The sequence below is a fragment of the Crinia signifera genome, chromosome 5 (assembly GCF_055691185.1).
Source record: "Crinia signifera chromosome 5, ASM5569118v1, whole genome shotgun sequence".
NCBI classification, from domain to species: domain Eukaryota; kingdom Metazoa; phylum Chordata; class Amphibia; order Anura; family Myobatrachidae; genus Crinia; species Crinia signifera.
This window is the reverse complement of record NC_139221.1, coordinates 124,264,010-124,291,758: the sequence shown is the minus strand read 5'-3', so window position 1 is coordinate 124,291,758 and position 27,749 is coordinate 124,264,010. Positions and strand designations below refer to the sequence as shown.

At 42.1% G+C, this 27,749-nt stretch overlaps 1 protein-coding gene across 1 annotated transcript in view; it reads right to left on the bottom strand.

Annotated features, from left to right (window-relative positions):
- The window catches only part of F13A1 (coagulation factor XIII A chain), a 142,499-nt gene that overhangs the window by 108,016 nt on the left and 6,734 nt on the right, over positions 1–27,749 (bottom strand). The window contains exons 3-4 of the mRNA XM_083187984.1: positions 25,465–25,653; positions 2,123–2,374 (exon numbers count right to left, since the gene is read on the bottom strand). Coding sequence (XP_083044110.1) covers positions 2,123–2,374; positions 25,465–25,653 — 441 coding nt within the window. The remainder of the gene's footprint in view (positions 1–2,122; positions 2,375–25,464; positions 25,654–27,749) is intronic.

Here is a 27,749-nt window from a genome sequence, read left to right as displayed (position 1 = left end):
AGGTGGCAATGGCCTTTGCTTGCAAAAATGGAGGAGTGTTGGCACCATTGTGAGGGAGTGGCAAGGCCAGCATCTCCATTGAAAAATTAAGATTTTTATGGCTCCTTTGTTAGATCTGTGGTAACCATCTTTGACGACCCAATAAAGTAATACATTGTCTGAAATACAGTAGCTCAAAACATATACTTTGTAATCGGGTCTTCTAAGTAAAGATTTCACAAGACTGTATAGTCGTTTAACATTTCAGTCTTACATCCTCTATCAAGTACACGGGTAAGATCAAACCGTTGATCAACATGGAGGCATGTTTGCACAATTGTGAATTTACAGGATGTAGACAGGTATGATGGTGATGCCAGAAGTAGCAAACTGCTGACACTGAAAGGTGCTTTGTTTGTTGTCAATGGCTATAATGAGTTTTTGTGTCCACTTCATCTAACTGTATCAGCCTCTTTATATGTCTTTTAGCAAACCTTAAGGAACCAAACTTGGTGGTGCTATGAGAGATACTTATGTTCCCATTACATTAATGATTTCATGCACTGTAATATATGGCTAATTATTGTGGCTGGCTTAATTAATTTTCCATATTCCTCATTTTTATTAGCAAGCCTTAATACATCACTGGACATTGTTCAACTACAATTGGCACTAAAAGCAATATGTGAAATGCATGCTTTTCAGTGTCAAAATAAATTTGTGTTAGGATTCACCCAGTAATTCTACTGTAAATTTAACTTTATTAAAGCAAATAATTAGAAATAAACATAAATTTAAATAGCAATATAAACAGTTGATCGGTAAATTGATTCATATATATATATATATATTAAAGCTGTTCTGTGTAAAAGTACTACTTCATATTAAATGTAAAGAGTGCTGGCCAATGCTGCTTACCTTTGCACCAGGGATTAAAGAGAATATATGTGTCTGTGTTAGAGTTCCTGGGTGTCCTCCGAATCTCATAAGAAGCTAACACAGCAATATACATGCGGAATTTGCCTATGATGCAGTCAGGTGCAGATAATATAGACAAAGTAATAGAGTTGTCTTCTTCAAGAATGACTTTTGCTCCCCATTTTCCAACTTCTAGGTTTTCCACAATAGGGATTGGTATGTATGTGCCTTTGCTTTGTTGAGTCTTGAGTATGAGTCTTGCATGTAAGATGCAGATCAGCAGCAGCAGCAGTGATTTACAGTCTGCTGTCATTTGAGGGAAGGGAGGAGGTGGCAATGGCCTTTGCTTGCAAAAATGGAGGAGTGTTGGCACCATTGTGAGGGAGTGGCAAGGCCAGCATCTCCATTGAAAAATTAAGATTTTTATGGCTCCTTTGTTAGATCTGTGGTAACCATCTTTGACGACCCAATAAAGTAATACATTGTCTGAAATACAGTAGCTCAAAACATATACTTTGTAATCGGGTCTTCTAAGTAAAGATTTCACAAGACTGTATAGTCGTTTAACATTTCAGTCTTACATCCTCTATCAAGTACACGGGTAAGATCAAACCGTTGATCAACATGGAGGCATGTTTGCACAATTGTGAATTTACAGGATGTAGACAGGTATGATGGTGATGCCAGAAGTAGCAAACTGCTGACACTGAAAGGTGCTTTGTTTGTTGTCAATGGCTATAATGAGTTTTTGTGTCCACTTCATCTAACTGTATCAGCCTCTTTATATGTCTTTTAGCAAACCTTAAGGAACCAAACTTGGTGGTGCTATGAGAGATACTTATGTTCCCATTACATTAATGATTTCATGCACTGTAATATATGGCTAATTATTGTGGCTGGCTTAATTAATTTTCCATATTCCTCATTTTTATTAGCAAGCCTTAATACATCACTGGACATTGTTCAACTACAATTGGCACTAAAAGCAATATGTGAAATGCATGCTTTTCAGTGTCAAAATAAATTTGTGTTAGGATTCACCCAGTAATTCTACTGTAAATTTAACTTTATTAAAGCAAATAATTAGAAATAAACATAAATTTAAATAGCAATATAAACAGTTGATCGGTAAATTGATTCATATATATATATATATATTAAAGCTGTTCTGTGTAAAAGTACTACTTCATATTAAATGTAAAGAGTGCTGGCCAATGCTGCTTACCTTTGCACCAGGGATTAAAGAGAATATATGTGTCTGTGTTAGAGTTCCTGGGTGTCCTCCGAATCTCATAAGAAGCTAACACAGCAATATACATGCGGAATTTGCCTATGATGCAGTCAGGTGCAGATAATATAGACAAAGTAATAGAGTTGTCTTCTTCAAGAATGACTTTTGCTCCCCATTTTCCAACTTCTAGGTTTTCCACAATAGGGATTGGTATGTATGTGCCTTTGCTTTGTTGAGGGTAGCGACCTAAACAGGACAAAAGCATGAAAACAATTAGGTATTATATAATGTGTTAAATGGGAAATGTACTCAAAATATATAGTAATAAAGTTGAACCTGACATCTATTGTTCAATTTCTCTATGACCTTAGCAAATATCACATTGGCTTAACCATAGGATATTTATATGACATTGCAATTGTTATTGTGTTAATCTGTTTGATCCCAGTATTTTTGTTCATACAAGTTTGCATCTCTCTTCCAAACAAGTAAAGGTAGCATCGGAATAGGTTAGTTACTGTACATAATAAATCATAAAACATTTAAATTCCAGAATGGAAAAATGATGTGGACATGTTTTCAAAGAGCCTGAAGTCTTATATCCAATCAGCTGTAGGGAAGGATATAATATTTAACATGCCATCCAGGGTTCTTGATTTTGATGGTTTGATGGTTTATTTAATATTTAATTAAATACATTGGGGCAGATGTATTAAGCCTGGCGAAGAGATAAACTGGAGATAAAGTGAAAGGAGATAATGCACCGGCCAATCAACTTCCAACTGTCATATTTCAAACACAGCTGATTGTGCGTTATCGCCTTCCACTTTATCTCCAGTTTATCTCTTCACCAGGCTTTAAATACATCTGCCCCATTGTGTGCTGCACCTGATAAATGAGCCAGAGCATGTTCAGGACCACCTAAGGAGAAGGTGTCACTGGTTGTTTCAGTTGTCGCTAGCTGATTAGTGCCAACCAAAGACATACTGTAAGTCAGTCTGATTAGGATATCATGATGGCACAAGGCTGTAGAGCACCGGGGTGGCAAGAAAAAAATGCTTCAAAGAAAATAAGACATCTGTTAATATTAAGATAACTTGCTATTTGATCTCTAATGGAAGACCAAAACCCTAACACTCTTAGGCCCTTACAATATATGTAGAAACAAATAATACCCGAGTATCCCCTTCAATAAGGGTCAGCCAGAGATGACGGAGCTTATGTTGCCTAAAAGGCACATACAGTAGCACCACCCGGGTCAGTCAGAGATGATGGAGCTCATGTTGCCTAAAAGGCACATACAGTAGCACCACCCGGGTCAGTCAGAGATGATGGAGCTCATGTTACCTAAAAGGCACATACAGTAGCACCACCTCTAAGCTTCTAAGCTTATTTCCATTTTCCTTTATTTAGGCACAAATGGAGCACTTTGCTGTTTTTCTTCACTCCATATCTAAAGTCTCCACCAGCCCTGCATCACATTTTAGCATTTTAGCTCATAAGGATCCTTGGACAACGAGCCTGGGACTGTTAGGGGTTATTTAAGAAGAATTGGGTTGCAAAAGCGGTCACCTCTGAGCATGTTTAAAAAGGCAATGTTTTTACCAGCTGTGTCTGGCTAATTAATATTCTTATTATAAATAATAATAATAATAATAATATTAACAACTAGTCAGACACAGCTAGTTAAAACTTTAACTTTTTAAACATGCTCAGAGGTGACCAATATTATATTATATTATTATTATATTATATAATAATATTGCAATATTGATAATAATAATAATAATAATAATAATAATAATAATTATGCCATAGATATATACATTCACCTTTAGGAACCTATGCGAATAGGTATTTCTCCTGGCGACATTTTTTATATTTTCAGGCACTAGTTTCATATTTATGATTGTATGTAACAGTACATACTTAAGTGTAGGGAAAATGTATTGGGTTACATTCAATACTCAAAGTATTTTTAGCAGCACATCACAGTGACTCTACATGGTCTGCACTGCACTATATCATTTGCCATTAGATTTGGTAAATTAGCAAATGTACATGACCCTGATCAATAATAATACATAATGTAACCTAAAAATAGCTTACTACCTTATATATAACACCGCCTCCCAAAACCATCATTATGAATTAGATTAAATAGACAATTTGTGGATGATGGATGGGAAAGAAATATGATATTGCTGCATGAAACAGGCTGATTTTGTGAAGACTACAAGATATTAAACTGACAAACATACAAACTTTTATGGGGCCGATTCAGTGCTGCTTGGTGAGCAGCGAATTTGGCTCTATTTCGATGGTGGGGGAGTGTGCATGCACATAGTCGCTCATGCGCAGGTGTACACCATAGGGGTGAACGTCTTTGGCGAGTTGTACACTCGCCGTGGCATTTGCAAAAAGATGGACCAGCAGGGGACGGTGGCTGGGGCAGCATTTCATGGGCGTGCCTACGAAACAGTGAGCGCCCTCATAAAAACGCTGGGTATACCCCTGAGAAGTCTGAGTTCTGCGAAGGGAGGAAAAATCATTCGATGGTAAGCGACTATCGAATGATTTTTCCCCTGTGCGGCTGCATGTAAGCATGCACAACCACTTGCATTGTATCGTGGGGATTGAGTATGATAAATGGTGCTCCAGCCAATCAACTCCTAAGTGTAATTTTTCAAACACATGACAGTTAGGAACACAATGACTGTAGCACCATATATCATACACAACTAGATTTAAAACATGGTAAAGCTCATCGATAAATAAGCCCCAAAGTTATGTACATATGTCAGGTTTATACAGAATGTTTGGATATCATACTTCGGTATAATACAATGCAGTATTTTGTTATTTTACCAAGCACCCTTGATGCCTTTTGTTCATGTTAATTGAGTCTTCTTTAACTAGTTGACTTAATAAAATTGGATGCAGTACATATCATTTTAGCCATTTGATAGGCCATTATTATATTTATATAATATATAATAGCAGCAGAGAAGCAAATCGGCACTCAGTTAGAATTAGTCTTACGTAACGGTGCAAGGTCAATAGAGAAATAATAGCAGCAATTACCCAACCTTTGGAACAGAACAGCACTCGTAGTTAAGGTGAAAAAAACGTTTATATTCAAGTTTACAGCTGGTAAATAGTAGATACATCAAGGCTGACCCGACAGCCGTGTCAACTGGAGCTTATTCAGTTTTCGTTAAGAGTCCTGCACTCAAAAAGACTGAACCCAGCATCCCGATATGGAGAATCCCGACAGGGATATATATGCTGTTGGGAGTGGTATATCTTGTTGTCTGATGTAATACTAACAATGCAGAAATGTTTTTAGTATGCTTATTTATGTTGCAGTTTTATTTCTTTCTTTTGTTTTACAACAGGGATCATTTAACATGGTATAGCTTAGGAATGACAAATCTGCCAGATGTAATTGGTAGTGTCAGGCAGTGTTACCTGTATACTAAGCATACCAGGAAGGTTATTTTACCGAGATTTTATTCTGCGGCTACAGAAAGAAAATATGCATCTTATTAAATGTATTATTTTAGCATTCAAGAACAGTGTTACAAGAAGATAATGAATTGGGAATCACAGAGAACAGAAAATAGAAATGAGAATTATCGCATCATTGGGCAAGGAAAATATCCAGAAATGTCTATATTTGTACATTATTAGTTTTATATATAGAATATACTTAGGAAAGTGGTTCCCAAACTGCGTGTGTTGGCACCCTTGAGACTCTTGCAGGGGTGCCTCAGGATGGTGGTCTAGGAACAAAGGGATAGGCAAAACCAGTGCTGGTGGCTTCCAATTCGTATTCGGTCCATGGGTTGACAATGTCTAGGTCGACAGTCACTAGGTGGACTACTAATGATCGACAGTGAGTGCGGTGTATATAGTTCCTATTGCTGTGTAAGTATCAGGTGGAAGGATATAACAGATCTTATTTTCTTGTGTGTAAGTTGGCGTATGAATATCTGTAATCTATGTATCTATCTGTAAGTTCCTTCCCTGCAGTTTATGAGTAAAGAAGCATGCTGAACTTCTTGTGTCCTCCTTCATGTAGGTTTGATGTCATATAATTCACAGACTTAACAGTGAGTAGGTCGACAACTTAAAATAGTCAACATACCAAAGGTCGGATTGACAGAAGGTCGACACACGCTTAAGGTCAAAATAGACATGTCGACACTCAAAAGGTTGACTTGAGTTTTTAATGTGTTTTTTTTTGTGTAGTAGACCGACTTGGATTATACTTTACTATCCAAATGGGCATAGAATGAGAAAATAATAGTTTGCCAAACACAGCGAGGCACCATGCCTGACGCAAGGTGAGCGCAGCGAGCCATGCAAGAGGACACGGTACTGTTACACGGTGTCCATACCAACACATGTCAACATATACAACAAAAACCCGTGAAATTCTTGTGTCAACAGTTTGAGTGTCAACCATGTCCATGTTGACATTAAGCTTGTGTTGACCTTTTGTCAATGTTTACCTATGGTATGTTGACCATGTCGAAGTATTTACTGTAAACCATTAGTTGTTCGCGTGTCAAATTCCGACGGAGCTCCCAGCCGGTCCCTGTCACTTCCCTGACGGTCTCCGTCAATTGCGGCCGTGGGTTGGGGGGTGGAGGAAGGGGGCCCAAATTAGACAGATAAGTACAAAATAGAATAAATTGTACAGAGAAGTACAAAAAAGTGTCCTCAGTGCTCTGAAAGATACGGGTGTACCCACTGTCCACTTAACCATGGACATGTGGACAAGTGGTTCAGGGCAAACTAAGGACTATATGACTGTGACAGCCCACTGGGTAGATGCATTGCCTTCGGCAGCAGCAGCATCTCCTGCACACCAACTCCTTCCAAGGCAGGCTACGCTGTGTATCTCCGGTTTTAGTAAGTGGCACAACGCCGACAACCTCTTAGAGAAACTGAGGGAAATCATCTCGCAGTGGCTTACCCCACTTAGAATCTCCTGGGGATTTGTGGTGTCGGACAACGGCAGTAACATTGTGCTGGCATTACACATGGGCAATTTCCAGCACATGCCATGTTTTGCCCACGCAATAAACTGGTGGTGCAGCATTTCATCAGAAGTGACAGGAGCATGCAGGAGATGCTTACAGTGGCCTGCAAAATTGCCAGACACTTTCGGCATTCTGCCACTGCCTGCAGAAGGCTGGAGCGGCAGCACAAACTCCTCAACCTGCCCTGCCATCACCTTAAACAAGAGGTTGTGACGTGCTGGAACTCCACACTCTATATGCTGCAGATGATGGAGGTGCAGCAAAAGGCCATTCAAGCCTACATAGCCACCTATGACATAGGCAGAGGAGCTGGGATGCACCAATGACATAGGCAGAGGAGCGGGGATGCACCTGACTCCAGCTGTTTGAACTTGCCACACGTAAAGTCAGTTCCGACACTGCCAGCTTGAGTCAGGCGATTCCCCTGAAGCAAAGCATTTAGCTCTTTTGGATGAAGTCCTCCATACGCTTTGCCAGGATACGAGGGTGGTCCGTCTGTTAAAGTCAGAGGACTAAATTCTGGCCACTGTGCTTGATCCTCGGTTTAAAGCGTATGTTGTGTCTCTGATTCCAGCGGACACAAGTCTAAAAAAGTGCAAAGACCTGCTGATCAGGAGATTATCATCTGAAAGGGACCGTGACATGGCAACAGCTCCTTCTTCATTTTCTCCTACACCTCTGGCTGCGAAGAAACAGCTGAGATTTCCTAAACGACCTGTTGCATTGGATGCTGTCACCATTGAAAGAATGTTGGAGGATTACTTTGGTGACAGGATCCAAGTAGACATGTCAGACAGTCCTTAAGTGTACTGGCAGAAAAAAAAGGCCACAGCTCCTCCTTCATTTTCTCCCACACCTGGGGCAGCGAGGAAACAGCTGCAATTTCCCACACAACCCCCTGGCGGGGATGCAGGGCAGGCAGGAGGGAGTTTGGATTTGGACATATGGTCAGGACTAAGGGACCTGCCAATGATTGCTGATGTGTCTACTGTCGCTGCATTGGATGTTGTCACCATTGAAAAAATGGTGGAGGATTTCTTTTGGTGACAGCATCCAAGTAGACAGGGCAGACAGTCCTCATCTGTACTGGCAGGATAAAAGGCAGTTTGGAAGCCCTTTACAAACTGGCTCTATTTTACCTGAGTTGTCCCCCCCTCCAGTGTGTACTTCGAAAGACTTTTTAGTGCAGTGGCGAACCTGGTCAGTGAGCGGCAAAGCAGGTTGCTTCTGCAAAATGTGGAGAAGATGATGTTCATAAAATAAATTATCAATTATTCAATTAAGACCAGCAATTGCCTCCAGAGACTAAAGAGGGACCTGTGATTGTGCACAGAGCACATTGTGCCGGGCCCTGGTAAAATTTTGGGGTCGTGGCCTAAGTGTGGGCGGTGTGGCCACCTCCCTCGCTTAGGTCACACCCCAAAACTCTAAATACTCTAAACTCAGCAGCAGCAGCACACACCTACAGCATGTGCTGCACTGACAGAAGGCTCAGCATGAGCTGTCACGCTGTCAGTGAGATGCTCATGCTGAGCCTGCTGTCAGCACAGCACATGCTGTAGAAGTATGTGCTGCTGTTGCTGCCTGGGAGGGATGGAGGGGGAAGGGAGGGGTCGGACCAGGGCCCCTCCTGCGGGCCCCTCCAGCAAGCCCGGGCCTGGGTAATTAGTATTTTTGTGTGGGGGCTCAAACAAGCCAATCATTTCAGCTACAGTTTTGTAGGCCCTGTCACTGAAATGATTGGTTTGTTAAAGTGTTCATGTCCTAAGGGTGGGTGGGAGGGCCCAAGGACATTTCCATCTTGCAACTCTTTTTTTTCTGTGCCGGCTTGTTTTATGGGGGTCCAAACGAACAAATCATTTCAGCCACAGTTTTGTAGACCCTGTCGCTGAAATTATTGGTTTGTGATAGTGTGCATGTCCTATTTCCGAAACATAAGGGTGGGTGGGAGGGCCCAAGTACAATTCCATCATGAACCTCTTTTTTTGCTTTGTATTATATGCTCTTTGGGGCCTAGTTCCCGTGTTTGTGCCACCCACTTGTGCCCCTCATCATAGTCATCCAGCTACCTTGGTGCAACCTTTTGGCCTAAAAACAATATTGTGAAGTGTTCAGAATAGACTGGAAATGAGTAGAAATGAATGTTATTGAGGTTAATAATAGCGTAGAAGCAAAAAAAAATTTAAAATCAGAACCCAAAACGTTGAGGGGAGTGTTTTGGCAAAACCCATTAGAACCCAAAACCTGAAGGTAATCAGAACCCAAAACCCAAAACGCGAAAAATGGCCGGTGCACATCCCTAAATTTGACAGCACATCACAGGTAGATGTCATGCCGGTACTCTTTACCTAGCACGGCGCCCATCGCGACCATCGCGACCATCGCATGCACTAAAAAACGGGTGCGATGCGATGCCCGCGATGGCCGCGATTTCCCATAGGGACCAATGTTAAAAATCAGATTGGTCGCGATTTTAGTGTTAAAAGTCAGATTGGTCGCGATTTTTACATAGGAATCAATGTTAAATGGGCCACAGAGCCCTAATAGTCCCCCTGAAGTGTGAAATGGCCCCCACAATTTTTAACGCCACCCCACGATCAGCGTGAACCCGAAGCGTGGCGAGCGCAGCGAGCCCGCGAGGGGCGGCGGTACGCGTCCTCCGACCTTTTCATACCCCCACTATCCACGTCGGCGTGGAGTTGAGAATAGAATAGTGTGGCGAGCGCAGCGAGCCACCGAGCCCGAAGCGTGGCGAGCGCAGCGAGCCCCGCGAGGGGACGCGGATACCTTCACAGGTAAACGCGTCCCCTCGCGGGCTTCACAGGTGTCCGCGTCGCCACGGACACCTGTGAAGCCCGTGAGGGGACGCGTATAACTGTGAAGGTATCCGCGTCCCCTCGCGGGGCGCGCTGCGCTCGCCACGCTTCGGGCTCGGTGGCTCGCTGCGCTCGCCACACTATTCTATTCTCAACTCCACGCCGACGTGGATAGTGGGGGTATGAAAAGGTCGGAGGACGCGTACCGCCGCCCCTCGCGGGCTCGCTGCGCTCGCCACGCTTCGGGTTCACGTTGATCGTGGGGTGGCGTTAAAAATTGTGGGGGCCATTTCACACTTCAGGGGGACTATTAGGGCTCTGTGGCCCATTTAACATTGTTTCCTATGTAAAAATCGCGGGCATTGAGCCAATTAACGCTAAAATCGCGACCAATCTGTCTTTTAACATTGATCCCTATGGGAAAATCGCGGGCATCGCGGGCATCGCGTCGCACCCGTTTTTGATTTACCCGCGATGCCCGCGATTTTTTACCCCCGACGCCCGCGATTGTAATCGCGGGTGCCGTGCTAGGTAAAGAGTACCGTCATGCCATTCTTAAACATACAATGAAAGCTTACAGCCATCCATAACCTTACTACAGTATGTAAGACTACGGTGTCTATTTACTAAGCCTTTGAGAGAGATATTGTGGGAGAGATAAAGTACCAGTCAATCTGCTCAAAAATGTCATGTTAAAGGCTGTGCTTGAAAAAATGACAGTTATGAGCTAATTCACTGGTACTTTGTCTATGTCCGCTTTATCTCTCTCCCTAAGGCTCAGTGAATAGAACCCTACCTGTGCAGTACAGTCTCTAGTTCATGTTTCACAATGTAATTTATTGTAAACTTTTAGCTTGAACCCTATATTGCACAGCAATGGATAATAATATTTACCGTATATACTCGAGTATAAGTCGACCCAATTATAAGCCGAGGCACCTAATTTTACGACGAAAAACTGGGAAAACGTATTGACTCAAGTGGGACCATCACTCGAGTATAAGCCAAGGTGGGGTTTTTCAGCATAAAAACTGTTCTGAAAATGTAGGCTTATACTCGAGTATATATGGTAATAAGAGATATTGTTCATTTTGGGGAAAATAATTCAAAGTTAATAATGAGGTTTCCTTCGTAACTGTAAACACATAGTTGAATGGAAACGTCTTTTACAGTTTTGATAAATAATAGTATTGAGGTTCTATGTACACATTACGCCTACATGGTTTTCTGTGTGTTTGATGTGATGCAGTCTGTCACTCTGAGTCACATTTCTTACAGAGAAATAGGAGAGATCTTTGAACTTGCATTTTCATTCAAGGTTTTGCAGCTATTACTAAGAATCAACTGGGGATGTGCAATGGATGCTTAAGGATACAGGAATGAGAAGATTAATGGTAATGTATTTCTAGCCTCTAGTACACCACGCCACCAAGAGGCTTTCACTACTACACTGGCTTTGGAGAGAATGCCAACACTAGTAATCATGAGGTGACACAAATGGCAAATATCTTCAGACAAGTTCTATTTATTATTTATAAAATGAAAATAGTCAGTCACCAAAATTAGGGATAGGTCTGGTTTTCTCCACTGGGCCAGGACATGCAATAGGGGACAAATAGGGTTGCTGCGGAGACATAATTGATTTCTACACCTGTGAGGCAAAAGCCATACTCCTAAATGGCCACAACTCCCTACGACTGATGCCCAGCTGAACCTTTTCTGTGCCATTATGCAATCTATCAACAGTTCAAGCATATTGGATGTCTCAAATGAGTATGGAAATCTTGGTCCAGAAAGAATGATCCAAAAATGTACCTGATTTTAATATAAACAATTAGCATAAATAACAACCTCTGTTACTCATTATCTTTCTGTCACCTCAATTTTACTAAATCTCACTTTGGGCCTAATTCAGGCCTGCTCACTTAGCAGCATTCTTTTGCTGCTTAGCGAGCAGGTAAACTCTGCCCGCAGGGGCGAGCAAATGCATGCCCCCCATTGCCGTCGCACAAATGCCTGTGGTTTCATTTTAATGGATGTGTACGCATACACATCCATTCGCATGCGGCCATACAGGCGATAAATCATTCAATGGTTGCCGGTCATTGAATTATTTTTTTCCCCGTTCCTAAGAATTACATTTATTTGCCTCGGTGCGTCAGCCACCTGCCCCATGCAGACTTCTCCACACCTGCGTTTGCATGGGGACACCTAGCGTTTTTCTGGGTGCACCCACCATTTTCGTGGGCTTGCCCAGGAAACAGTTGGCATCCCCAATGCCCCTTGCCCGCCTCAATGACTGTGATCATCGCTGAAGGCATTTGCACATACAGTATGCACATGGGTATATTCAATGATACGCATGCGCAGATCCACATCATCGGTCCACGCCGCGAATTTGCCGCTTACCAAGTGGGTCTTAATTAGAGCCTTTATAATTTTCATTACATTATTTAAAATCTATATTTTCTGGATAGAAGTAAAACAATTGTTAAAGAGCTTAGAAAATAGGAAACAATAGCAAACAAAAATTTTTATTGTTTCCCAGTGGTTCACTGCAACTAATTAAATCTTTAAAACATCTATGTGCCTAAAACAGCAGGTAACTGGATTGTGACAGGTACTTTGAAAGCAGCAAGGGAAAAAACGCTGCATTTTCTATGCATTTAAGAAAAGACCCAATTTCATATTCTGAGCTGAACAGAGATCCTAGACCACTTTTTATGATTTGTTTACTGAGCATACTGCATCATAATCCAAGAATCAAAGTTTAAACCTTGGAATATTGGGGAATGAAACTCAGATAAGTACTGTGCAAAGCTGTGGGCCTTAGAACATTCTCATTTATTATTGAGCATAAAGCAAAGCTGAACTGACTGATAAAATCAGTGAACCATTCTAAAATCCCATCAGTGTTAATGTAATATGCTAAAAACAGTCAAACTAAAATATTGATGGAGTATTATTAATTTTGGTTCAATACTGCAGGGTCTACTTTGTTTACTTGTGCTAAGTTAAGTCAGTATTAAAATGAATTATTTTTATGAAGTTAAAAAAAGAATAATAGGCAATTATATATTTGGTTCTATTTAAACACTGAGTGGCCTGTTATGTTTTCTCGTAACTGTATGATTGAAATGTGAAATCAGGAAGCATACAGCACATATCTGTGCAGCCAACATAGACAGATTGCCATCTGTTCCATGACTGGCCAATGATTTGTGTACATATCCAAATTTTTGGGTTCTGCATATGAGCAGCTTTCAATCAGCAAGATCGAGATCACACGTATAGATGGAGCCTACTTCAACTAGCCTTCTCTGGAGAGCCATGGCTCACCAAGGCCTATTGTTCTTAGCTGCAATACAATACATAGAACAATACAGTAGGGGAGAATTTATCTAGTTTTGATTTAAATTAATTAACAGTAGTCGCTGTAATCACCCCCACCAGTAATGAGTTCCAGAATTGTACTGCTCTAATGGCGAAGAATCCTCTTCTTAATTCAGTATGGAATTTATTTTCCTCCAGCCTCAGTACATGCCCACGTGTCTTAAGTATAGACATGCTAGTGAACAAATCATCCCTCAGTTCCTTAAGATTTCTGATTCTGTATTTGAACATACTAATCATATCTCCTCTCAACCTTCTTTCTCCAGTGAAAACATATTCAGCCTGGTTAGCCTATCTTTGTATTCTATTGATTCAAGACCTTTTACTAGTTTAGTCGTCCTTCTCTATACCTGTTCCAATTCATTCATGTCCTTTTTAAGTTGCGGTACCCAGAACTGAACACAGTATTCCAAGTGTGGTCTCACCAATGCCTTGTAAAGAGGCACTACCACATTGGCATCCCTTGAATTTATTCACCTTTTAATGCATGCCAGTGTACTGTTTGCTTTTGCTGCTGCACTTGAACAGTGTGCACTATTACTCAATTTATTATCTATGATGACTCCTAAATCCTTCTCTACTGCAGAATTTACTATATTAACTCTGTTGAGCCTATAAGTAGCTTGTTCATTTTTGTTCCCATAATGAATAACTTTATATTTTTCAACATTAAACTGCATTTTCCACATTTCCAGTTTAATTAAGTCACTTTGTAGTGTATCTATATCCTCTCCTGAGTAAATTTTTTACTCACTTTCGTGTCGTCCACAAATATTGCAATCTAACTCACTGTGTCATTACCTATATCATTAATGAATATAATAAACAAGGTGGGTCCCAATATCGAACCTTGTGGGACTCCACTTTGGAGCTTACCCAAGATGTAATGTAGGTCATTTAATACCTCTCTCTGTATCAGATTATGCAACCAGTTTATAATCCATTTACAAATTTTATCTCCTACACCTAAGTTACCTAATTTTAGTAATAACCTTTTATGAGGCACCAAAATCAAGAAATATTACAGCAATAGATTTCCCTAAATCCACACATTTAGACTTCCTCATAGAAGCTAATTAAATTAGTCTGGCACGATCTATTTTTGATGAACTCATGCTGAGCCTTACTTATAACCTTCTCCTGATTTAAGAAATGATGGATAATGAGAAATGATGATCTTGTTATTCCTTCTAATATATTCGCCACAATGAATGTGAGGCTGTCCAGTCTATAATTTTCAGGGTTAGTTTTACTACATTTCTTCCATATTGGTACTACATTAGCTATACGCCAGTTTCTTGGTACCGTCCCTGCGTTTATTGATTCATTGAATATCAGATATAATGGTAGTGCTATGACACAGCTCAATTATTTAAGTATCATTGGGTGTATTTCATCCGGGCTGGGAGATTTGTTCCTATTTAGGTTCTGTCATCTATTTTTGACCATTTCCTCACTCAAACAAACAGTTTGGGAGCGATCTAGAGCTGAGCATTCAATCTGTGGGAGATTCTCTGAAGATTCTTAAAAAAATAATTAAATAATTCCGCTTTTTCTTCTGTAACCAGGGTACCCTGTTAATTTTTTAGTGGGGCAATATTTTCCTTCCTTAACTGTTTCCCATTTATCTGTAGAATTTTTTGGAATAAGATTTGCAATCTGCTGCTATTATTCATTCTGTCTCTAATTTAGCCATCTTGAATGTATTTTTACATTTCTTATTACATTCTTTAAATGCTGTAAATGATTTGAGTGTCTTGTTTAAACTCTTTAAATGCCCTCCTTTTTTTAGCCATTTTGAATTTGACTAGGAATAAATGTATCAGTGCCCTCCTTAGAAGTTTGTCAAATTTTTGTAGTATCCATACCTCTAAATAATTCCTCAAACTTACCAAAGTTTGCATTTCTGAAATATAAGTACTTAGTTGCTCTAATATAATTATCTTTGTTAAAATTTAAATTGAACGTGACCATATTGTGATCACTGCTCCCCAGAGTCTCTCTTATGTTACACAGAATGTCCCCATTATTGCTTATCAGGAGATCCAGGATATTATTATTTCTAATTGGACTTTCAATAATTTGATACAAATATTGGTCATTCAGGGCATCCAATAAATTATTACCTTTAGTGTAATACTTGATCCATCTTTCCAATCTATTTCTGGGTAGTTAAAGTTGCCCATAATAATAATAACGTCACCTAGGCTTATTAATATATTTATATTATTTGTAAGACAATTCTGCCATGCCTTTAGTGTTGATAGCTCAATACAGCCTACATGTGGGCACTTTTTGGGGGGAGACTGATCCGAATTCACGGCTACTGCACATATGTACAGGCTGAGTCATACTTTCGTACTCTCCCAGAAGCTGCAGTAGGCTACCAATTTTTGTGGTAGTCCCCCACATCCATAGAAGAGTAGGCAGCTAGTGAAGTGGGCAGGATTTTATATTACTTACCGGCAATTGCAGGAGCTGCTGAAAAAGGGCCGACCACTGGATGACATTTTTTTAGCTCTGCACCCTCAACACCAACGCACATATCACAGATGATTCCATATGTTGGGGGAAAGGCATAATGACCAGACCATTTAGCCCCGCCCCCTGAGGTGCATGGCTTCTTCCAGAGAGGAGAAATACAAAGTAGGTAAGTATGAGCTGAGTCTGAGCCTGGAAGTAAAGTGTTCAGATAAGCAACTTTACTTTTTAGCCTTCGCTGGTACGGGCTTTTTTCATATCCTGGTGTGCCAATGTTGAATAGTCCCAAAAGTTAATTACAAAGTAACACAATATACAGCGATGAGGAATGTTACTTTTCAGTGTTTGCCTTCTATATTTGTTAATTAAGCCACCCATAGAGATGAGGGATGATAAAGGGATTTTTGTAAGAACTTACCATTTTAATTCCTTTCTCTGATTCTATCCTGGTGACGCAGCTGAGATGCAGCTGACCTTGGGATGTAGTAGGGTCCAAAAGGAGCCAGGCACCTATGCTAAATATTTGAAGATGGCAGGCTCCTCCCTCACTGCATCCCATCATGCCTCAGTTTAACTTCCAGAGCACACTAGGATACAATAACTCAGCACAATGCCTGAACATATTACATGCACAATCAATTCATTAAACCATTATAACATGACAGTACATGAAAACGGTATTACTTACTGAGCGTAAGGGAGGGATCACTGCATCAGCAGGATAGAATCAGAGAAAGGGATTCGAACGGTTCTTAAAAAATCCCTTTTTCTTCTTCATCTATCCTGGTGATGCAGCTGACCTTGGGACGTTCAAGAGCCGGTCCTTTGGAAGGGTACGCTCAGGGTGGCAGATTTCATCACTGCTCGCCCGAATGACGCGTCCTCCGACGCAAACTCATGGAACCTGTAAAATTTGGTAAATGTGTGAACAGATGACCAAGTGGCAGCCCTGCATACTTGTTCAGCTGTAGCCCCATGGCGCACCGCCCAAGAGGTAGCCACCGACCTGGTGGTATGAGCATTGATCCTTGAAGGCACTGGTCTGCCCACTTTGGTATAGGCAAAGGCAATAACCGATCTCAACCACCTAGCAATGGTCTGCTTAGAAGCAGGCCAGCCCAATTTGTACACATCAAACAACACCAAGAGAGAATCCATTTTCCTGATACTCTTCACTCTGCCCACATAAACGCACAATTCGCGCACCACATCCACATTTCTTAATCTGTCCCTTTTCCTACTTTCCTCCTGAGGAGTAAACACCGGAAGAACAATTTCTTGGTTTAAGTGAAACGCAGAAACAACTTTAGGCAAAAATCTCGGAACTGTTCTAAGCACAGCCCGGTCTTCATGAAAACTTAAAAACGGAGCCTTACAGGACAACGCTCCTAACTCCAAAACATGCCTGGCCGAGGCGATTGCCAACAAAAAGGTTAATTTCCAAACGAGAAATTTAAGGTCAGCCGACCTCAACGGTTCAAACGGAAGTTTCTGTAAGACGGACAACACCAAGGACAAATCCCAAGGTGCTACCGGCTGTTTAAAAGGAGGTTTCAATCTAGTAACCCCTTGCAAAAATGTCTGCACCTCTGAAATCAGAGCCACTTTCTTTTGAAAGTAAATAGACAAAGCCGAAACTTGGACCTTCAGAGACTGAAGGCTCAGCCCACCCGAAAATCCATCTTGCAAAAATTCCAACAATCTAGAAACTTTGAACTGGTAAATGTGAACCCTCTGGCGTTCACACCATCTAATGTAGATCTTCCAGACCCTGTGATAGTTCCTTGATGACACTGGTTTTCTGGCACTAATCATGGTTGCAATGACCATCTCTGAAAACCCTTTCTTCTTAAAGATAGTGGACTCAAAAGCCAAGCCGTCAAACTCAGCGGAGCAAGGTCCTGATGATAAAACGGACCTTGACGGAGGAGATCTGTGTCATCAACCTCCAAATGCTGGAAAACCAAGATCTCCTTGGCCAATCCGGTGCTATCAGTATCACGGTAATCCCCTGTGACCGTACTCTCCTTACCACACGAGGGATCATTGAAAATGGGGGGAACACATAAGCCAGTTTGAACCTCCAAGGAATCGTCATGGCATCTCTGCCCAAGCCAGAGGATCCCCGGGAACAGCACAAAACTTGGGAACCTGGAAATTGTGTCTGGATGCCATCAAATCCAAGTCTGAGAGCCCCCCACCGGGCCACAATTTCCTGAAAAACTTGGGGATGCAATGCCCATTCTCCTTTCAGGAGCTTCTCCCTGCTCAGGAAATCTGCCTCCATGTTCCTGACACCTGGGATGAATACAGCAGAAATGGCCGGAACATTGACCTCTGCCCACTGAAAAATCCTTGACACCTTCATAATTGCTAACTGACTGTGCATGCCCCTTTGGTGGTTCAAGTAAGCTACAGACATGGCATTGTCTGACTGAATGCGAATCGGAAAACCTCTCAGTCTCTCTTCTGCCTGTGTCAGCGTCTGCCACATGGCCCTCAACTCCAGCACATTTATCGGACGTACCGACTGCTACTGACCATAAGCCTTGCAGTCTCAAGTCCAGAGCTACTGCTCCCCAGCCCCTGAGACTGGCGTCGGTGGTTACCACCAGCCAATCCCAAAACTAGAGAGAGCGACCCCACTGGAGAGAGTCCACATCTGTCCACCAAAGTAACTCCGTTCTTGTTTCCACAGACAAAATTACTTTCTGATTTCATGGTCTGCGTGTCTCCAAACCAACAGGCCAGAATGTTCCATTGAAACTGACGCAAGTGAAATCTTGCATACTGCATCATCTCGAAAGATGCCACCATCTTCCTAAATAACTTCAGGCACTGCCAAACTGATGGGCCCGGTGACCTCAGAATCAACCAAACCAACTGACAGATGTCTTTGGCTTTCACCTCCGGGAGGAATACCTGATGGAGGTGAGTATCCAGGATAACTCCCAGAAACTGTAGTCTCTGAGTTGGTTCCAAATGAGACTTTTGGAGATTCAGAATCCAACAGTGGTTCTGTAAAAAACTGAATTGCCACTGATAAATTTTGATGTAATTTCTCAGCTGACTCTACCTTGAATAACAGATCGTTCAAATATGGGATGACCACTATACCCTGCAACCACAGGGCAGCTGCCATTACTGCCATTATCTTTGTGAACACACGTGGTGCCATGGCCAGTCCAAAAGGAAGTGCTTGAAACTGCAAGTGACAATCTCAGATTGCAAAACGCAGTAAAGACTGATGATCTTCGTGAATAGGAATGTGTAAATACGCATCGTGAATGTCCATGGACCCCAGAAATTCCCCTGGTTCCAGGCTCAGCAACACCGACTTCAGAGACTCCATCCTGAAATGGTCCACCCATAAATGGAGGTTCAGCGACTTTAGATTCAGAATAGGATGGAATGTCCCATCCGGCTTTGGTACCAGGAAAAGAATAGAGTAAAAACCCTTCTTCCTTTCCCCTTGTGGTACCGGGATTACCACTCCCTTCTCCAAAAGAGATCTCGCCGCCCCCAAAAGGGCAGTTCTTAAGCGAGGCTCTCTGGGCAACGGAGTGGGCAAAAACATTCTTGGGGCAACACCCCTCAGGTTTATCCTGTACCCATGGGACACAACCCTGAGGACTCAAGTATCCTGTCCCAACAAGGTCCAGGCTTCCCGATATTGCAAAAGGCGACCCCTCACGCTGAGGAGTCACCGAACCGTCATGCTGAGAGCTTCTCCTCCCCCTTTGTCGCCTGTTTCTTAGTAAAGGCTCTGAAGCAGGAGGTTGGAGCTTTCCCCTTTCCTGTAGCAAATTGTCCTCTACTGGATTGGCCCCTTGAAGAGGCTCATCCTCGAAAGGACGGCTTAAAGGTACGAAAAGCAGCAAACCTGGATGAACCTCGTTTTGCTGCAGGAGTATGAAGAAAGGTACTCTTACCTCCTGTTGCCTGCTTAATAATTTCTTCCAATTCAGATCCAAACAGAAATTCCCCTTTAAAGGCTAAAGCCTCCAGGGCTTTCTTGGACTCAATATCAGCTTCCCATGCATTAAGCCACAACACTCTGCGAGCATGTTCTGACACCGCTGATACCTTAGAAAGCATCTTAACTGCCTCTTCACCAGCTTCGCAGGTATATTCCGCAGCAGCCTTTAATTTCTCGGCCCTGAGAAATCTGGTCTGGTGTTAAATCAAGCCCACAAACTCTGCAGGGACTTAAGAAGGCCATCACTTCCTCCCCCATACCAGCAGAATACTTTTCAGTCATGATAAATAAATCACAGTACACAATGTCAGGCAATAGTACTGAGATAAAGTATGCCAGTGCACTTAGCGGTCTGAAGGTGGACCCTCTGGTCAGTGGGGGTAGCGATGCCCAGGATCAGTTTGCCTCTCTGTATATACAGTCTTCAGCTCTGCAGTACTGTGCTCCCAAAGGCGCCAAACAGAGGACAAGGAAGAGACCATTGTCCCTGCTTCAGCGGGGTCCGCGGCTATTTGGCGCTATCTACCCACTGAGAGCCGTCCTACTATTGCTGGTCCTATCCCTAGTGCCTCCCACTCTGCTGGGGATCACATGGGATTGCCCATGTCCGGGCTCCTGTAATAGGCTGTGCCCTCCGTGAAGGAGTCCAGCCCATAAGCTCAAATGGCGGCCGCCATCTTGGGGGATCCTTCACCTACGATCCCCCCCCCCTGCGGGGACTCCTGTGGGCACCTAAAATGAACTGGGGCATGATAGGATGCAGTGAGGGAGGAGCGTACCGTCTTCATTGGACCCTACTACATCCCACGGTTAGCTGCGTCACCAGGATAGATGAAGAAGAAAGCCTCTCTGAATCATGCCGTATGTTCTGAATGGGGTATAAAACATTGCAGGTGTCAGAGCAGCACTCTCTTTCCATTGTATAATGTGGGTGTATCACTCTGGTTTTTGCTAGCCTTAGTTTACAGAAAGCCAGAGTAGGGATCATTTTGTTGCATACAGCTGGTCAGCATTCAGTTGAGATGGACAAGTCTTAAAGTATTACTTAGGGAATTTGCTAGAGCTCCAATTGCACTGCACTTCCTCTGGCTACTGGCATCCTATTACAGAGCAGTTCTGCAGACAAAACAAAACATAAAACCTTCCAGAGAATCTTTCCTTCTGTAAAAGCCTATTGAATTATGGGAATGTACGAATGAGTAAGTGGTTTTGGTAGCTAAGAAAATAATTATATTCTGTGTGGTGTGTTCACCTGTCCTGCAGATTTATGCAGATGCTCTATATAACATTAGCTTAAGACTATGGCAAAGGAACTCAGCAGTTGAATCACTAATATGCATTTGGAGGATACTGTCACCAGAACAGAGATAAATGGCTACATTACCAGATCTAATCACACGGTTTGATCATTATCATCATTAGACTATGGTATCCAATGTAATATATCTAATCGTTAGCTGTGTAGAAATAGATTATTTGACAATATTAGTCACTTATATAACTTGATTTAATACTTGGAAATTTGCAGCTTGATAAAAGCAATGTACAAAACATAATTTTATTTATAGATTTTGCAATTTAATACATGACATCTATTTACTCCAGGCAGGGTGACTTATTAAACAAAACTGTACTTGTTAATACAGATGCTCTCATCTACCGGCTATGCCGACACACATTATGGGAAGGCATTCATATATCAGCAAGCAATAAAAAACATCATGTAATATATAAGCAAAATGACCACAAATGGGAACCTCTGACCTGGGGATCTCAGAAGTGTGTAGCACTTGCCAAAATGAGAGCGGAATTAGAAGCAATCAGTAGGACAAAAGATTTTGGAGACATAACTGCGGCTAAATTATGTTGATTTCAATCCCAGACTCAAGGTCACAAATCACCAATGAAAAGACTGGCAAAGCTCTAGAATGAATTGTAAACTCCATTTAGCCTCACCATTATAATCAAAATAATTATTAAATATACATTAAAAAGGGAGTAATCATATACTGTAAACAAGAATAACTGATGGAATTGTTATTGGAAAAGATGCCAACTTTTCGCCCGGTTGAGTTGGCAGAGTAACATGAACCTGTCTAAGTCGACAGTCAAAAGGTCGACATGGGGTTTTTCACTGATTTTTTGAGCCGACATGTGCCGACAGGCAGTATTTCATGCCCTACCATCCACTAGGGCATGGTGGGAGATTAAAATAGTGTGCCCGATGCATGGCGAGCGATGCGAGGGGATGCGGTGACCCGGGGGAAGCGGGACGCGCATGCCTCTCGTGCGCGCGCGTCCCCTTCTCTTTATACAGATGGCGGCTGGCGGGGGATGGCGGCTGGCATCGCCATCGCCATCCCCTGCAAAGATGAGCCTTGCCTTATCTGTATATATATATATATATATGTATCCCATCCCCCATTGTGTGCTACAACCCCCCATACTGCACACCTGACCCTATCCCCCACACTGTATCTGATCCCCCTCCCTGTACACTTGTCCCCCATCCCCCACACTGTACACCTGACCTCATCCCCCTCACTGTGTATCCCATCCCCCACCCTGGACACCTGACCCCATTCCCCACACTGTTCCCCTGACTCTATCCCACACACTCTACATCTGACCCAATCACCCACAGTATACACCTGACCCCATCCCCCCAAACTGTACACCTGACCCCACCCAACACACTGTGTATCCCATCCCCCACACTGTGTATCCCATTCCCCACCCCACACACTGTGGTCCCCAGCACTGCCCATTTATGTTGCACTCACCTACAACAATGGCAGCCAGAAAGGGGAATGAGGCGAGTGCTGTATTCTGTCTTCACAACTTGCTAGCAGATGGTTCCTCTGAGGCTGAGAGATGGGATGAGTCATCATGAGGCAGCAGGCGCTCTCTGGAAGCCCCGGCAGTGTCAGGCAGCATTTAAAAGCAGCATTTAAAAGCCCTGTCAACCTTTCTACTGTTGACCAGTTTCCAGTCGATGCCTTCCTCCCTTGAACCTGGCATCACTGCCTATCTAAACGCCGACAACCAAGTTTAGGCATCTAACCCCTAGTGGTTGCCAATGGTCAAACGGGTTTAGGTCGATAATACCATGGTATCAGACAGGGAGGGTATTTATTTATTATTACTATTTTATTTATTAAGAGTTTCTTATATAGCGCACACATATTCCGCAGCACTTTACAGAGAATATTTGAACATTCAGTCGCTGTTCCAATGAAGCTTACAATCTATGTTCCCTACCACATGTACACGCACACACATTCGCTCTAGGGTTAATTTAGTTGTGCGCCTACCAGTATATTTTTGGATTGTGGGAGGAAACCGGAGTACCTGGAGGAAACCCACACAAGCACAGGAAGAATATACAAACTCCACACAGTTATGGCCATGATGGGAATTGAACCCGTGACCTCAGTGCTGTGAGGCAGTAATGCTAACAATTACACCATCCATGCTGCCCTGCTGTGATATCTGATATCCCTCCCAGTGTTTGTCTTTCATGCACCCAGCTGCCATTATGGGGGTAATGTTTCAAACAAAAAGTGTAGATTTGCACAAGTGGAGTAGTTGCCCATAGCAACCAGTTAAAAAGTATATTTTATAAAATGATAGGTATATTATTTGCTATGATCAAATTTGTCACTTGCACAATCCTCCATCCTGTTGATTATGTGATACATTTCCTATGTCTTATTCATTCATATGTCTCTGTGTCTTGTGCATTCATATGATTCAAGGCTTAACACATCTGCCACCGTATCCCTGTTCTCGTCTTTTTTTCTTAACACTTCCTTGTTTATGCACCTGTCTTGCTTCTCTGACCTCCCATTGGGCCTTATTCTGATCTAAGCTCAGTACAAATATGTTCGGAAAATGGGCAAAACCATGTGCACTGCAGGTGGAGCATATGCAACCTGTGCAAAGAGAGTTAAATTTGGGTGGGGTGTGCTGAAACTGAAATCTAAATTGCAGTGTAAAAATAATGCAGCCAGTATTTACCCTGCACAGAAACAAAACAAATCACCCAAATCTAACTCTCTCTGCAGATGTTACATCTGCCCTACCTGCAGTGCACATGGTTTTGCCCATTTTCCAAACAAATTTGTACTGAGCTCAGATCAGAATAAGGCCCATTGGGTGAGCTGTACTAATCATTGAAAAGTAATAAAGTGAAGGAAAATGACCAACCAATCAGCTCCTCTTATTTTTCAAACACAGCCTATAACAGGAGCTGATTGGATGGAAGATTATTACTCTCCATTTTATTCCTTTTTAAGCTTAGTACATCTGGTCCTATGACTCTTGACAGTTTTCAGCACCCACATGGTACTTTATGATTTGAGTATCAGAAACCTCTTAAGCTCAGCCCACCTGTGCTGTCATTGAGAAAAAGCCTGCCAAGGCCAGTCCATTGTTTATCATTTGGAGAGGAATCCATTCTGGTAGTATAGATCTTTCCTGCATTGGACACATACTGCACAACCCTTATAACAAGTCATCTGCTTCTTTTTAAGTGGCAGGGGACACACTGCATTGGATGCCCACTATGGTCCAGGCAAACCTTGGGCAAAATTAACCCCGGCACAGCCTCAATCAGACACATTGTCCAAAAGGACTAATAGTAAATTGCCCCATTAAGACATCTGTAATTGCTGTGAATAGCAAAAATTAATAAGTCAATAATAAATTGGCTCCTATGTCCCTTCTGTTCTCTTTGTTCTTTTTGTTTTTGTTATAAAGAACTCTTCTGCTACCTTGCTCCAGTCCCAATTTAATGATACCTAACAGACTGACTTGTAATATAAATAAACATAAAGGAATTGTTTACAACCTGTGCATGTTTTTGAATGTCATAAACATTAGAAGCTAACTATCATAAGCCCAGCTGTCTTTGAGTTTGATTTTTTCGGCTTTCAAATTTGGGCTACTTCACTAGTGCAGTGACTTCCACAACATTTACTGCGTACTTGGACATTGTCCTGAAAATGCTTCTATTTATTTATACTGTTTTATTTTCTGGATGGAATTATCTGATCTAATCCTGGCTGGTGGGCACTGTTTAAAAAAGGATTCATAGATGAGAGGAAACTGTATTTTGTTTATATCATAATTTTGTAAAGTGTAATGCTTTAAAAGGATGTTGATAGCTTCTGCAAAGCCAGACATGTTTCTTAAAATTAATTTCTCTGTTAAGTCAGTAAACATTCCATGCATATGCCACTATGTATCCCGACGGTCAGAATCCCAACATCGGAATCCCGACTGCCGGTGCTCCAACATGGGGGTGATCATGCAGAAGCTGGCTTGCTCGGTGGCTCGTTTCATTCCTATTCTCCCTCTATGAGGGTCGTGGACCCCCACAAGGGAGAATAGCCCTTGTCAGTCCGGATCCCCCCTGTCGAGCATTTAAACAGTCGGGATTCTGATGTTGGAGTACTGACCGTCGGAGTCCCGACTGTTGGACAGTCATCTGACACCCTTTAAAGACATCTTTACTTCACCAAAGGTTTTACTGGATCAATGAGAATTCTCATTTTAACATTATAGTTTAAAAATCGTAATCCTTTTATTTCATTATATTTCTCTAAACCTTACCTATAACATATTCCACCCAGAATTGGTCTTTTTCTGGATTATATGGACGGTTAAAGTCGATCCTAATGTCGAAAGTCTGTCCACGGCGGATGATCAGTTTGTTGTTGAAGAATCTATCGGTATGATGCTCTTTCTTATTTTTCTCATGATGTTGCTTGTACAGCTCGACATTGTCAACTGTCAGATAATCTGTACAAATCAAATAAACACAATGTAACTTTGTCAACAGATTTCTGCTGCTGCTAGGTCATACATGGGCACTTTGTAGCACTACAGCTGTTACTGGGAAAAAAAGCATTGTCTGTGTAGCACTGCAATGGCTGACTATGCGATATAGGGAATCATTTATAGCACTTGTGCAGCCCAAACATAAGCATTAACTAATGGGGTCCATACTTCAGCAATCAACAGGGTCTGAAATTTATAGATGATTGTGTAAACAAATCACTAATGCATGCTGTTAATCCATTGCTGATTCAAAACCTGAGCAGGTGAAGCAGGTTGTCCAGATTTCACCCAGAAATTGAGGCTTAATGTTGGTAGTGTATAATAACGATCAGCCAGTTTGCAGATCATTAGTAAAATAAGCACTTTCATAATTTGCAGATGTGGTCTGTGAATGAAAAATCTACGGCCCACTGTAAAGAATCAGCAATGTTTGGGTGCATAATGGAGTATTGGAGAATCATTTAAAAAATGCAGAATTGATTAATTGTTTGATTTTTTTGATTGCTGATGTAATATTTCATTTGTATTCGAAGGTTGCACACATCTTAACATACAATTTTCATTGCTGCTGTTAACCAAAAAATAAATGAAGATAGCAATGACCACTTATTTGAAGTTGTTTTCCACTTGCAAACGTGACAACCAAACCCAGGTTATGCCAGGCCGGATTGGCCAAGCTATAACAGGTGAGCCAGTCCCATCGCCAGTTAAACAAAATGGACCCCCATTTACTTTTCCACTCAGGTCTGTGATGAATATTAGATAAGAATTTATTTTGAAATAGGATTGAAGGTGAGGATTCAGTGACCATAATCCTATTTATTGTAGGTATCCTAATAGGTTATTACATTATTAAATGCCATGATCCATAACTATAATAGCAAGGAGTAGCTTGTATCAGGTGCGTAAATACAAGAGACAATGGGAAGCAGTCGCATTCAGGCACCAGCCATGTCATGGGCACCCTGACTTTTTTCATTGATCTAAGTTTTGGTTTATTTGACATGCTCCTCCCTCTCATAGGGCCCTCATTCCAAAGTCTAGCCCCATGTATGAGTGTGAATGTGTAGGTATATGTTTGTGACTGTATATATGTATGTGTGTATGTATGTGTGTCAGTAGCGCACGCAGGGGGGGGGGGGGGTTATGAGTACCCAGAAACCCCCCAGTAATCTATGTTCCCTAGTCTGAAAGCTGAGGGTCCCCTCTTTCCATGGGTACAGAATTTTAAAATCGTCCCTGGGGAACCGGAGATATCTGACTTCAAAGGAGTGGTCCCCATCCAAGCCTGTTAATTGCTCTTCCGAGTCAGATATTTCAGGTTCTGTCTAGCTTAGAGTTTTGTGAGGGTATATTCCAAAAGCTAGGACTCTCCCCCTTTGAAAGATACTAGAAGCTTGTCTCTACTATTCCCAGAACCAGAGATATCAGCCTTCCAGCAGCTGGTTACTGCTCCAGCTCCACATACCTGGTATGTAGTTTTATATACTCGTTGGCAGATTGCTTTGCCTCCTGAAATCTGATCCCCTACTCCCCAGTAGGTACTGTAGGTGTGATTCTCTAGTTTTTAATTCCATTAAAAGCTAAGAAATTTAGTTCCAGGAACTGGAGATATCTGCAGTCAAGCAAGCTGTCCTCCCACCAGAAAATTCTGAATAATAAGCCCACTCCACTATACACCCCTCCTCTGCATATTAAACATCCTCTATCACCCTGGAAGTTATGCATCATGGCCCCTTCATTCAGCCCAATGCCCCCTTCTCCCACCCCATCTCCCACCATCTGTGCAGTAAAGGGGTAATTAGTGGAAATTACTGATCCAGGCCCTACATGCTGAGCGGTTGATATAATACCCCCTACCACCTGCGGGACATCAAAGCTTCCCCCACCCCTACCGCTTGAGGATTGGTAGGGGCCCCAATACATTGCTATGCCCAGGGGTCTACACTGCTGTTAAATATATATATATTATTATTTATATACATTTGGTCTATCTATAATACTTTAACTGACTCGGCATATACTGGGGCACCTAAGTGTCCATCTCCGTGCTTTGC